We start from the raw sequence: 15,010 nt of genomic DNA, 5'->3' as shown, positions 1-15,010 counted from the left end.
TTTTAAGGGCTGAGTATGGAATGTGGATCAAGTTACACAAAGATATTCTACAGTGAATCCTCTAAATTAATGTTATACATATCCTAAACTTTCTAATGGAAAAGTGCAGGCTAGATAATAAAATTTGAATTAGAAGATTTTGCCTGAGATATTACTGGAGGAGCACGTAAACAAAGAGAATCGTTTTACATCAAATATATTTGTATTTTAATGAGCGTTTGAGTTGGCTCATAAAGGAATTTGAAAGAAGGTCAAATTAAAGGCAGCGACAGGAGAAATCATTTAGTCATTTACTATATCCGAAACGCTGCCTGCAGGAACGGTTGCTTTTCCTTCTTCCCTTTCCGCGGTTAACTGCAGGTCACGTGATAACGTCACGTGACTCGGTCAAAGGCTCTTTCCTCAGCTTTGGGGGAAAAAAAGCGAACCGTTCTCCAATTAAAACTGTTAACGTGTACTACGCTGTTTCCTTGTTGGATTTTCTTGTTCCCTGCTGCTACTGTAAAAACAAAATGAGTGGTAAGATTTGCTGACTGTTTTTGAACCTTCTGTTTTTATTTTAAAGCATAGGAAGTGCTGTATTAAGCTAAAGTGTGTTTGCGTGTGTGTGTGTGTGTGTGTGTGTGTGTGTGTGTGTGTGTGTGTGTTTCAGTAGCTGCCAAACCTATCGCTATAAAATTATTTTAAATTGTTGCCACGCAGTTATAAAAGATCAGACTCTAGAGTTGGGCTGATTTTATATTTCACAGAATATTTCTTTCCAGCGTTTTTATCTCTTTTTCGTTTTTACAACTGAAATCTGAACATTGGCATCAGAATATTTGGAAGCCATTGTGAAAGCTTGCTTATAAAGAGAATGTGTAGCACATCAGCAGCTCGTTTCATTTTAAGAATTTAAACTCAAATATCTGTACATTAGTTTAAAAGAACTTAAATGTGAACGTATGCTAATAAAGAAAATAGAATTTTACTTGTACTAGATGATATATCACCTTTAATAAGTTATTGATGGCACTTCTAAGAAATTGAGGTGAGGGGGCTCTCAAATTTCTTAAGATGATTGGTGAATAAAAATGTTTCTTCTTCTGCAAGATTTTGGAATAAGAAATATGCCCTTAAAAATAATAGCTCTATGACTTGGGGCAGATTTTGCTCAAATCATGTAGATTATTCAGAAGATGCTGGGTGTATCTACAGTTATTCAGATGCTACTCATATGCAGATGTGCATTTAATGGTACAATCTGTAACACATTTACCTGCTTCATTGGAATAAAATTCCCCTCACTGCTTTTAATTAGGGTTTGTAGTTAATCTTTTAGTACTTGCCTAAATTAAAAAGTATCATTGTATTAAGGAGGTAATCAATCATTTGCATCAAGTATGTAAGGTTTTAGGACTTTGCTACCTACTATAGTCAGGAATAGCAACAGAAATGTAAATATTGTAGTTCAAAACATCAGTACTTGTATTTACTATATTTACACAATGGTACTTTTATGTACAGTTCAGTGTTCAGTGTTACTTCACACCAGTATTTTAGGTATAAATATAGTACCCCTGAATTGCCTCTTTAAAAGCTAATCATGCACCATTTCCTCCTCAGGATAAGGAAATTTACTTGCTAGCGTGAAATGATTACTTCCTAGGGAAGTTAATCATTATTCCAGGACTGCAACTAGTAATATATTTACAACTGGTTTATTTTGGGTTGGGTTTGTTTTATTCTGTTTTCAGTAACACACTTAAATATAATTAAAGGCTAAAGTAGAATTTCATACTACTAAATTATAAACTATTTGACAGCTTTCAAAGTATAATATTGTTTGAATTATAACCACATATTGATGTTTTTAGTAAAAGAAGGGCAACCCAAAGTAGTTATGTAGTTTTACAGGTTTAAATTTAATCAGCAATAACATTTTTACCCTAATGGCTAAAAAGAAAAAAATAGCAACACTATCCTGATGACTTGATACAAGGATTAAATTTGACAACATGTGAAAGGAATCACAGTCCATGGCATATATAGTAGAAACTCAATAAATGTTAAATTCCTTTATTAAGATGACAAGATTTTCAAGGAATTCTTTTTCTGGTTCCCAGTTAAAGTTCACATATGATTAATAATATCTGTCTAAGCCAGCCGTGGGCAAACTACGGCCCGCGGGCCAGATCTGGCCCGTTTGAAATGAATAAAACTAAAAAAAAAAAAAAAAAGACCGTACCCTTTTATGTAATGATGTTTACTTTGAATTTATATTAGTTCACACAAACACTCCATCCATGCTTTTGTTCCGGCCCTCCGGTCCAGTTTAAGAACCCATTGTGGCCCTCTAGTCAAAAAGTTTGCCCACCGCTGGACTCTAAGCCAACTCTCAAGATTCAGAAGTAAACCAGCATTAGTTTAAAACTGTTCTCATTTTTTCTAGAGTTTAGCATATAGAAGTTAAACGGTGAGTTTTAGTTGAAGCCTTTCTTGCCCAGAGTTATAAAGCACCTCACAAATTTTATTTAGTAAATTAATAAGTAATGTCTTAAATTTCAGAAAAATTTGTTTTTCCTTTCTAAAGATAATGAGGCCTTAACCTTTCTTAGAAGCATCAGCACATGCTTAAGTCTCAAATTACATTAGTTACCAGTAATGCATAATATTTTATTTTAATGTTTCCTGAATATGTAATTGAACTATATCCTTAGAAATGAAACTGCCTGATTTTGTATCCTAATTTCACCACTTAGGTAAGCTTAACCTCTCTGCCTTAATTTCCACATCAGGAAAATGAAAGTAATAATATTTTCCTAATAGAATAAGTATAAAGAGAAAAAAAATACATAAAAGGCCTGGCACACAGTTAGTTAGTATTAGCTATATATAATTAGATATTGTAAGATAATATTCTGAACAACTTCATGTATTCAGTGGGCTAGTTTTGAATGGGAAGAGTATTTTATTGAAAAGTTATTTTTATAATCATCTATTACATAGCATAATTTGGTAGTCTGCCCTCCACACATACATACACATGCACTCCATACTTCCTCTTAACTACTTGAGTGTTTTCCCTACTCTCCCTTCCCTACCCCTTCTCTTCCCTTTCTCCTATTCCTCTTCTTTACTCTCCCCTTCTCTCCTTTCCTTCCAGCCCCTCTTTATTCTCTTCCTGTCCTCTCCCTTACCCTCCCTATTCTTCTGTTGCTTCTCCTCCTTTGCCCCTCCCTTCCTCTCTCCCTTCTTGCCTTTATCTTGTTCCCTACCTTCCCTTCTCTCCTCTCTCCCTTTTTTTCTTTCCACTGTTTAGTATTTCCTTTCCTGGATCCCCCTTTTTCCTACATTCTTCTTTGTTTCTTTCCCTGTCTCTCACCTCCCTTTTCCTACTCCCACTACCACTTTGTTGATGATCATTACCCCTTCTCCTTCCTTAGAAAGAGGAACGGTGCTATCTATAGAATTACTGGCAACCTCCATGCTCTTTATTTTGTTTTTCTGACGTATGTGTAATGTTACCAGTGAAATTTGTTTCTTTTCTGCCCTATAATTAAGTTTTTCCTCTTTTATAACTAAGATCCATTATATGTACTACAGGTTGAAATTCTACATATAAAAGGAACTCTTTCCCCATTACGTTCTTCATCAGACTCTTGGGTACCTCTCTTTCCTTAGAAATGAGTAAGGCTCTTTGAGAAAGTTTCATTTCAAGTTATTAAAACCATTGGGTGACGGGACAATGCAGTCTAAAGTTACCAGGAAAAGGGGATCTGAAGGTGAGATTTTCTTTTTAAGTTAAATAAAGCAAGTAACATTTTAGTTCCTAGAAAGAATAAAACACACCTTCCCAAGTGTCTGTTTTATTTCAGAAAGGTTAAGAGAGAAGGTAAACAAGATATATTTATAAAAGTTGTTTTGAAAAGGTAACACTGTAAAAATGAAAGAAAACGTAGAATAAAAAAAGCTGAATTTTCTTTCTTTTTAAAGAACTTCTCAGTGTCAGAAACAAAAACCTTTTTTCTGTGATTAAAAATACATGTGGTGTTTTTATTTGTTCTCAGGCCCCCACAGACATGACTTACGCATTACACAAGAGGCTTATTTAACCCTAACAAAGCATGTTCCAAATTCCCAACTATTCTTCCTTTTATTGTTTTTTTTCCTCTTGAGTTTTTCTTGATTTTTCCTATTGCTTTTCAAAATTTTGCCTTTTTATCTTTCATTTGTTTTATATGCAAAGTTTGGTTTTATTTTCCTCGAAGTCAGTGTTTCTACATTTGCACAATAATAAGAGTCACCTGGGATATTTGTAAAGTAAATATACTGACTCAAGACTCCATTTACTATAAGCATACTAAATAAAAATCTTTAGGAGAGCCTGGAAATCTGTATTTTTAAAAGTTTCTCTCGTAACTATTATGATCACCAGGCAAGTTTGAGAGAAACAGCTGCAGGTAAAGCAGTCAGTGCATTTTATAAGATAAAGTTTCATATATTATAACTTTTGAATCATCTGAGTTTCTTTTTATAGCTATAAAGTCCCTATTAGTTTGAGTGTTTAGTTTAAATGAAGTATTCAGGTGTAATTCAAATTGTTTTCAGCTTTAGCTTGCTAAGTAATCCTGGATTAATACATTATTTCTGTGGCCCATTCAGGTCCTGCTCAGGTTCCAATGATGTCTCCAAATGGTTCTGTGCCTCCTATTTACGTGCCTCCTGGTTATGCCCCACAGGTATGTTTTTATGTTATTTTTCTTTTAATACCTATATAATAGAGAACATAATGTTATTTTAATTTCCCAATCAGTGTATCTTTGGTAAATCTGTTTTAAGTACTGTAGTACATTGTTGTATTTGGAAAGGAGAAAACAATTAAATTGGTAGCACTCATCATTTAGTTTTTCTTTGGGTATTGAATTATAATAGAGAATAAATTCTAGAGTTTTGTTCCCTGAATATGTAACTGTTGTAAGTACTATAAAGGTTAAAAGGTACCTACACTAACATTTTTAAAAATTATTTGCCTAGAAGTAACCCAAGATATGCTTCCAACGTTATTCATACAATGGCTCACAGATACCCGGCACATTGTAGTAAATCGAAGGGAACTGAGAACTGTAAACCTGCAACTCTAAGGACTAAGAGGATCAATATTATCACAACACCTGTAAGGTTTCCCTGCACACCAGTTGGGAACTTCTGACTTAAAGAATAAAGTATAACTAACTTACTTACACAGTTTACACAGGCAAACTTAATTAAACTATAATATACTGCAGATGTTCAGTATATTCTGCTACAAAGATTCTGCGTAATTTGTACTCATTCCTAAAATTCTTTTGGAGTACAAAGTTTTTTTTCCTAGCAATGAATTTATACTTGAAATTTTCTTCAGGCCCTCTCTTATTTCCTTCCTAACTATGCCAGAATATTGTGAGGTCCTGTATCCTTAGGCCAAGAGCCACTAAAATAATCTTCCCATATTACTTTGAACTTTTCACTTCTTATCATAAAGAGGCTTTAGTTGGCTTGTTCACTCAAGGAAGTCTAGATTTCTTGACATATAAAGCCTTCACAGTTCTGTCCTACCCTTCTCTTGATAGGTCTAATCACATATCTAATCATTTTTGCAGCCAAACATGATTACTCACATACTCACGTGATGTTTTCCTTTCTCCATGGTTTTGTTAATGCTGTTACTACACCATCTAATATTATGATGTACATATATTTTTTTTCTCTTATGGGATTTTAAGTTCCTTGAGGCTGAGAGATGCCTTTTAATTATTTTTGTTCTGTGGTAACTAGAATATAGTAGTGTCTTATAAATATTTGTCAAATAAGTGAATGAGCTTTAGCAGTTATCTTACTAGAAGGATTATGTGAGGCTAGTGGGCTACTATTATCAATCTTAATTTAAGATTATCTCTAGGAAGTGTATCATTTTCCATTACACAGGGTAATCCAAAGACAAAAATCTAGTCTTATAAGTATTGAAATAATATAAGTACCCACTATGTAAGAATGGATTCTAGCATTTTGACATCACTGTGAAAATGCAATTTCTGATTTTAGAAAATACTTATTAGTTCTAGCACAGCTAAGCACTTGATAATTATCCAAATCTTGACATATAAGCAAACATAATTATATAGCAAATTTAGAAGCTATGAACTGAACTAAATGTTAAGACACACAGGTGACTATAATAAAGTATAGGTTGTATATGGCTTAATAGGAGCTACATAGCACACATGCTAAACCTATAAATAGCTATCTGTAGTCTCCTTTCAGACTTTTGCACTGATCTCTCCTCATGGCATCAGGTTTAATCACCTTCATCCCTTGCCTTATGTGTTGTTGTTGACTCAAGGAAGGTCAAATAATGTTTTTGCTGTATCATCATGTGATTTTGCTGTATCATCACGTTTTTGCTGTATCATCAATGGGATTCAGCAAATATATATATCCTAAAAAGTTTGGTCAGAAAAACAAGGACTGCAAAAATGGCTGGCCAGTGTGGTTCAGTGGTTGAGCATCGGCCCGTGAACCAGGAGGTCACGGTTTGATTCCCCTTCAAGCACATGTCCGGGTTATGGGCTTGATCCCCAGTAGGGGGTGTGCCGGAAGCAACCAAACAATGATTCTCTCTCATCATTGATATTTCTCTCTCTCCCTCCCCCTTCCTCTCTGAAATCAATAGAAACATCTATACCAATAAAAGGGTAATATGCAAATTGGTCAGGACACCTTCACAGTAATGACCGAACAGCAGGCTGTGTGGGGCAACAAGACCGGCAGGGGGTTGGTGAGGGACGACCAAATGACTGAACAGCAGGCTGCGTGAGGCAACCGGGCCGACAGGGGTGGCCATGAGGGGCTGCCAGGCCGGGGGGTGGGGGGGGGAGTTGGGGGCGACCAGGCCAGCAGAGGGGGGCAGTTGGCGGTGACCAGGCCGACAGGGGGGGGGCAATTGGAGGTGACCTGGCCAGCGGGGGGGGGGACAGTTGGGGGTGACCAGGCTGGCAGTGGGGGCAATTAGGGGCCATTAGGCCGGCAGGCAGAGGCGGTTAGGGGTGATCAGGCTGGCAGTGGGGGCAGTTAGGGGCCATCAGGCAGGCAGGTGAGCAGTTAGGAACAGCGGTCCCGGATTGTGAGAGGGATGTCCAGCTGCCGGTTTAGGCCCGATCGGACATCCCCTGAGGAGTACCAAATTGGAGAGGGTGCAGGCTGGGCTGAGGCCCCCCTCCCCCATATACAAATTTCATGCACCAAGCCTCTAGTATAAAATAAAAATCCAGTGTTGGGACTTTTTAGCTCTATCACTGAGGAAATAATGTGGCATACATACACCTAAGAGTATATTAAGTATATTAGAGAAGAAAAACGAAAAGTCCCAAAGATAAATCAATCTTAATTTTGATTAAGATCAAAATTTAATCAAAGTACTTAATAGAAGAAACTTATGAAGAAATCATGATTTACCTAGGATATAACAACCTTCAAATTTGTGATATTTGTCCTAATGGCATGTCCCTATTAAGTTGAGATCCACTTCAAAAATAAACTCATTGCTGAAACCGGTTTGGCTCAGTGGATAGAGCGTCGGCCTGTGGGCTGAAAGGTCCCAGGTTCGATTCTGGTCAAGGGCATGTACCTGGGTTGCGGGCACATCCCCAGTGGGGAGTGTGCAGGAGGCAGCTGATCTATGTTTCTCTCTCATCAATGTTTCTAGCTCTCTATCTCTCTCCCTTCCTCTCTGTAAAAAATCAATAAAATATATTTTTAAAAAATAAATAAAAATAAACTCATTAACTCTTGTGTATATTTTAACTTCATTAACATGAGACAGTCAGGATGTCATACATTGGGTAGCTTTGGGAGTAAATGGTTTTATATTTCTCATTTGCAGAATTTGCACAGCCCAGACCTGCTATTAAAATTGCCAGTTGTGTTAGACAGCCTTTATATTCTTATTCAGGAGTTCTACAATATTGTTTATTTTATAATCTTTGCACCTTACTCCTATGATACTGTAGCATTCTACTCAACAATAATGGGAATCGTGACTTAGTTTTTTAGTAATACACATAATTTTTATTATCAAATCAGAAAAATGGATCACCATTTTTTAAAAAATTATTATTTAAAAAATTTTTGTTTACCATAACACTACTGTTCAATATAAAAGGGAGACCTAAAGCTAATTAAAATGATATGCATAAAGCAAAATGAAATTGTTCACCAGCAGCTTAAATAAAAAGGAATATTAATTTTGCAAATAAGGCAATTAAAATATATTTTGTGATAAATAACAAATAGAGTTGTATATTTTAAACTACTTTCCTGATCATTGTTATGTAGAAAAACTTGGGAAATATATAAAAAGGTAGAGAAAAAAATTACATTGAATATTGTAATCCAGAAATACTTTCTGTAAACACTTACTATATTTTTCTTTAGCCCTTTTTCTAATTGCAAACATAATTTTAGACATGACCTTAATGAGCTTTATTATTGTAGTTCAACACATAAGAAAGGAAAGTTTGTGAGAGTTTGACATACTGCATAGAGGCAGAAATGTGTGCCAACTGAATGAACTAAGATATTAAATGGGGAAACAAAAACTGTAAAACTCAAACACTAAGCAGTTAATGACAGAAAGCAAAAGGTGACGGGAGTCAAAGGAGCTTAACTTACTGGCAAATAATACTAACTTATAGGCACTAAAAGCATAACTTTTTATCCCAACACTTGGTATTTTTAGGGATAAATATAGACAACCTGAATGGGACTCCTGAAAGGTAACATCCAAAGTTCTCTCCTGCCTTTCTTGTAATGGCTCCCTGTTTTTTATGAACTGTGGATAGTTATGGTATGAAAGGGTACTCAACAGGGAGGTGTAGATCTCATAATGCAGGGAGAGGGCAAATCAGGTGAAGTTTCAGATTATGATTTTGAGCTGCACTTGACCTTTATGTCAGCATGCATCAATGGAGGTCAGTAAATTTTCCAAAGGTTCTCTCCAAACCAGTCTGCCAGTCTGAGCTCAGTCTTCTCTGTCTCTCCTGTAGAAAACAGCCAAAAAAGATGGGTAGGATAAGAAATTGGAAGATTGGGGGATATAGAGGTTTAAATAGGATGACGAGTTATAGTTAGAGCCAGAGAGAAAAAGTATGTTGTGTGTGTGTGTGTGTAGATATGTAAAATAAAGATCTGTTGAATGAATGTTCAGAAATACCTATATTGTTGAATAGCTTGAAGTAGGAATAGTTTGGGTTCAGGGTAAGGCCATAGAGTAGAAGGGAAGCAAAATTTTTGAGAATTGAAGAAATCACAGAACCTGTTAGCTTGGTGGTCCTTTTTTTTTTTTTTTTTTTTTTACATTTTTATTGATTTCAGAGAGGAAGGGAGAGGGAAAGAGATCGAAACATCAATGATAAGATAGAATCATTTATTGGCTGCCTCCTGCATGCCCCCCACAACCCAGGCATGTGCCCTTTACTGGAATCGAACCTGGCACCCTTCATTCCGTAGACCCAACGTTCTATCCACTGAGCCAAACCAGCTAAGACTTGGTGTTTTTATAAGGGGGTGGGGGCGGGTGGGATGGGGGGGAATGTAGCATTCTAGTAAAACTAATAGAAGACATTTGTTTCTTTTCATTATCATTCACTCAACAAAAAAAATTTTGAGCAAGTGCTGAGTGTACTACACCAGGAAAAAATGATAAATAAATTTGTCATGGACTGTATAGTATGGTGAAGAAGATACATACACAGTATAAAATATCAGTAAACACAAACACCTTTCTCTGCAGCCCCTCTCAGTTATGTCTATGTTCAAGGAAAGAAAACAGGGCTTTTCCTAATTAGAAATTAGGTGGCATATGTGGTTACTGTGATATCCCCATTTGATTTATATTTCATTGTCTTTGTTTTAATTTTTATTTACATAAATTAATTTGGATTATATTTTATCTTTTTTTTTCCTTTTTACAACTTGTTGATTTTATTTTAATCATCAGTGTACCCTGTTGATATAAAATTAATTGTCTACATGGTTCGCCATTTCTCAGCAGCTGGAGGACTTAGCAGATAGTTTTGAGGTCTCCATACTCACTTAGTCCTCATCTTGCCCCTTTTTTCCCCTCAACATCTTAACTTTTTGTTATTTTTAATTGTGGTAAAATACATATAACAAAAAATTTACCATAAACATTTTAAATGTATAGTTCAGTGGCATTAAGTACATTCACACTGTTGTACTATCACTAACATCTTTTCATCTTGCAAAGCTGAAACTATATCTTTTAAACAATAACTCCTGCCCTGGCTGGTGTTTCTCAATGGTTAGAGTGTCGGCCCATGCACCAAAGGGTCGCAGTTTTGAATCCCAGTCAAGGGCACCTACCTGGGTTGCAGATTTGATCCCTGGGCCCAATTGATGTTTCTATCCCATTGATGTTTCTATTTCTATCTCTCCAGCCCACTCCCTTCTTTCTACACTCTCTTAAAAAAAAAAGGGGGGGGGGGGCGGGAATATCCTTGGGTGAGGATTAACAACAACAAATAATAATAACTCCCCATTTTCCCTTCCCCCCAGCTTGTCTTTGTACTTTAAATGTTCTTTCTCAGCAGAAAAAATGGTTTTAATTTCATAAGCAGTTTAGCCATTTCCTTTTTCACCAGTGAGAACTCATCTGTGTTGTGAAATTTCGAAAAACAAAACAAAAAGCTAGAAGACCAAGTATTTGTGGATGCTATACCCATAAAGTGGATAAGAACATTGAAGCCAAATTGCCTGAGTTCAAATACTATGTAACCTTAGCAAGTTATTTAACATTTCTGTGCCTGTTAACCCATCTAAAAAATAGAGATGATAATAGTACCCCTTAGTAGCATTGTTATGAGGGTTAAATAGTTAATACATGTCCCTTGAAGAACTTAGAGTTAAGTTATAGAGTAAGACATATGCATCTGGAAAATTAACGAATACTACAGTGTTATACCTAACAAGTGATACAAAACAAATGCAATAGAAATGATAGGAGAGAGACATCAGTTAGATTGTGCTGCCCAGGAAAGGGTTCATGGGGAGCAATCTAAAGAAACCATCCACAGTTTCCTAGCCCCACATCTCTATGAGCATCTAGAATTACGTGCTCTGCCTTGTCATCTCGTGCCACACACTCTTAGGCTCAATGCCCCTACTGGGGTCCTGGATCTGTGCCCTTTTGCCTGTTCAAGGGCATTACTCTAGCACTGTGGTCGGCAAACTCAATAGTCAGCAGAGCCAAATATCAACAGTACAATGATTGAAATTGCTTTTGAGAGCCAAATTTTTTAAACTTAAACTATATAGGTAGGTACATTGTTATTAACCTAATTAGGGTACTCCTAAGCTGGTCTTTGCTAAAAACGTCCTCAATCTGATTGAGGTACGTTCGCTGAGGTAGACCCTGCGCTGCGTATCCCGTGGCCCGCCTGCACAGTGTCTCCTGTCGCCCCACCGACCAACACCCCCACTTCTTCTAATTCCACTTCAAAATAGACTCACCCAGGCTGAAAACCAACTTCTGCACATGGGCCATGAAGTTTCAATCGCACTGTAGGTGCGTGCCCGCACGTGGTATTTTGTGGAAAAGCCACACTCAAGGGCCCAAAGAGCCACATGTGGCTCTCGAGCCGCGGTTTGCCCGACCACTGCTCTAGCATTTTTAGCAGTTTTCTTTTCTTTTCTACATCATCAATTTCTTCCATTCTGATGGATCATTTTTATTAGTATGAAGTTTCTTGATTGCACTACTATCAGCCACCAGCCAATTTCCATATTTCCCTCTGCAGAAAAACTTTCCAAAATTGTGCTTTTAGTTCTTTAATTCTCCTCCCCATTTTCTCTCTTAAACCCACACCAGTCAGGCTTTGCCCCTATGAGTACACCAAAACTGCTCTCTCATCAAGGAAACAATGACTTCCACATTGCTAAATCCAATGATCAGTTCTTAGTCTTCATCTTAACCTGTCAGCAGCATTTGAAAAAATTGATCCTTTATCCTTGATACATATCACCAAACTCCATACTCTCTTAGTTTTTTTCCCACCTCACTTGGTTGTCCTTTCCCAATCTTTCCAGAACTGCAAACTACTATATCTAGCTGCCTACTCCAAATTTTCACTTAGATGTTTCATAAACTTAACCAAACTCATCCAAACCAAAAACTCCAAATCTGTATTCCCCAAATAACTTATTCTTACCCTACAGTCTTTCCCATCATAGTTAATAGAAGACCATCATCTATAAACTATTTTCTCACTTCTCCTTTAGAATCATGAGTTAATCTTTGTGGTTTACCTTTATGTATATACAGATTATATATATAGCACCTCCACTGCTACCACCCTAGTCCAAGCCACCACCATATCTTGTCTAAATTACTACAATAGTTTTCTGAATGGTTTCCCTGATTTTGCCCCTGCCCTACATTCTATTCTTAATTCAACAGCCAGAGTAACCCTATTAAATATAAGATTACATCAGGATTTCTTTTTTTTTTTAAATTAAATCTTTATTGTTCAGATTATTACAGTTGCTCCTCTTTTTTCCCCCCATAGCTCCCCTCCACCCGGTCCCCACCCTACCCTCTGCCCCCCCCCCCACTGTCCTTATCCATAGGTGTACGATTTTTGTCCAGTCTCTTCCTGCACCCCCCACAACCCCTTTCCCCCCAAGAATTGTCAGTCCACTCCCTTTCTATGCCCCTGATTCTATTATATTCACCAGTTCATTCTGTTCATCAGATTTTTTATTCACTTGATATTTAGATTCACTTGTTGATAGATATGTACTTGTTGTTCATAATTTTTATCTTTACCTTTTTCTTCTTCTTCCTCTTCTTAAAGAATACCTTTCAGCATTTCATATAATACTGGTTTGGTGGTGATGAACTCCTTTAGCTTTTTCTTATCTGTGAAGCTCTTTATCTGACCTTCAATTCTGAATGATAGCTTTGCTGGGTAAAGTAATCTTGGTTGCAGGTTCTTGGCATTCATCACTTTGAATATTTCTTGCCACTCCCTTCTGGCCTGCATAGTTTCTGTTGAGAAATCAGCTGACAGTCATATGGGTACTCCCTTGTAGGTAACTGAGTTTCTTTCTCTTGTTGCTTTTAAGATTCTCTCTTTGTCTTTTGCTCTTGGCATTTTAATGATGATGTGTCTTGGTGTGGTCCTCTTTGGATTCCTTTTGTTTGGGGTTCTCTGCGCTTCCTGGACTTGTAAGTCTATTTCTTTCACCAGGTGGGGGAAGTTTTCTGTCATTATTTCTTCAAATAGGTTTTCAATATCTTGCTCTCTTTCTTCTTCTGGCACCCCCATAATTCGGATATTGGTACGTTTGAAGTTGTCCCAGAGGCTCCTTACACTATCTTCATATTTTTGCATTCTTTTTTCTTTGTTTTTCCGGTTGGGTGTTTTTTGCTTCTTCGTATTTCAAATCTTTGACTTGATTCTTGCGATCTTCTAGTCTGCTGCTGGAGCTCTGTATAATATTCTTTATTTCAATCAGTGTATGCTTAATTTCTAGTTGGTCCTTTTTCATAACCTCGAGGGTCTCACTAAGTTTATCGGCAGTTTCTAGAGAATTCTTGAAAAACCTTAAAAGTGTGCTTTTGAACTCTATATCCAGTAGTTTGCTTTCCTCCATTTCTCTCATTTGTGACCTGTTTCTTTGTCTCCGCATTTTGGCTGCTTCCCTGTGTTGATAGGGTGGCTTTCTGTGCTAGCTGTCCTATAGGACCCAGTAGCTCAGCCTCCCCCATTACCTGAGGTGGACACTCTTGGTGCACCCCTTTGTGGGCTGTGTGCACAGTCTTGTTGTAGTTGAGCCTTGATTGTTGTAGGTATCACTGGGAGGAATTGACCTCCAGGCCAATTGGCTGTGAGAATCAGCTGTGTCTGTGGTAGGAGAACTTCTGTGCTGGAGACACCCTTCTGGGGCAAGACTTGCTTCAGTGGGGCTTTGGTGCTCACTGATTCTGCCCCCTGAGTGTGTCCATTATGGATCTGAGGAGTTGTAATCTGGATGGTCCCACTCTGACCCCTGGGTACACTGGCACTTGGATCTCTAAGGAAGTTCTAATTTAGCCTCTGTTTGAGGCTACCCAGGAGGAGCTATGGAGAGATCTGCAGATTCCTCTTCTTTGTTTGGGGTTTGGAGGTGCCCAAATGAGGCCCAGCTGTGAGGCAGTGCAAGCTGCTGTGGGGCCTTGGGCCTTCTTTTGGATGTTCTGGGTCTCTCTGACCCAGCTACAGTTTGTTAGGTGATTTTAGATTGCAAGTGGCCAGGTCATTCATATGCAAAAGCCTCTGCACACAGCTTGGGTGGGGCGGGGTCTCAGGGAATCAACAGGGCGGAGCAAGCAGCTATGGCTGATCCTCAGTCCTACCCAAAGAGGCCCCGAGTCTCAGTGTCCCGCAGTAATCGCTGCAAGCACCTCTGAGGGAAAGCCGCCCTCGAGTTCTGCCCTCTGCCAGACAGTTCAGTTTCTCCCCGTATGAGTCTAGCCCCCAGAGACTCGCCTGGAACTGGAGTCAGGGCCATGGGGAGCTTGAGTCTCCCTCCCGATTGAAATAGACAGCCGCGTCCTCAGTTGCCTGCCCTTTCCACATGTGCCTCCATACCTCTGCACTTTACTTCCGCACCTCCTCTGAGTCTCAGTGTGCTTTTCTCTTTCCTTCTAGTTGTAGAATTTCCTTCCACTCAGCCAGCCCTCCTGTGGTTCTGGATGATGTTCGTTTTGTCATTTAGTTGTATTTTTGAAGTGGTTGTGGGAGGCAGCAATTTAGGTGTTTACCTATGTCGCCATCTTGGTTTTGACTCTATATCAGGATTTCTTAACCTTGGCACTATAGACATTGTAGTTCTGGTAATTTTTTGTTGTAGGGGTTTGTCTTCTGTGTTATAGGGTAATTAGCATCATCCCTGGCATTTGGCCTATACCCAGTAGATGACAGTAGTACCC

General features: G+C 38.0%; 1 protein-coding gene across 5 annotated transcripts in view; it reads left to right on the top strand.

Moving 5' to 3' along the window:
• FNDC3A (fibronectin type III domain containing 3A) overlaps positions 1-15,010 on the top strand; it is a 220,369-nt gene that overhangs the window by 136,400 nt on the left and 68,959 nt on the right. For 3 of the 5 annotated variants that reach the window (XM_059684646.1, XM_059684645.1, XM_059684644.1), the window contains exon 4: positions 4,645-4,721. In XM_059684646.1, the coding sequence (XP_059540629.1) occupies positions 4,645-4,721 (77 nt within the window). Of the gene's footprint in view, positions 1-372; positions 520-3,585; positions 3,765-4,644; positions 4,722-15,010 lie in introns of those variants that run through there. The other 2 variants (XM_059684647.1, XM_059684648.1) reach the window with 2 other exon arrangements.

This window comes from Myotis daubentonii, chromosome 2 (genome assembly GCF_963259705.1).
Source record: "Myotis daubentonii chromosome 2, mMyoDau2.1, whole genome shotgun sequence".
NCBI classification, from domain to species: Eukaryota; Metazoa; Chordata; class Mammalia; order Chiroptera; family Vespertilionidae; genus Myotis; species Myotis daubentonii.
Note: the sequence above shows the minus strand (reverse complement) of the source record. Positions and strands in the feature narration are given on the sequence as shown.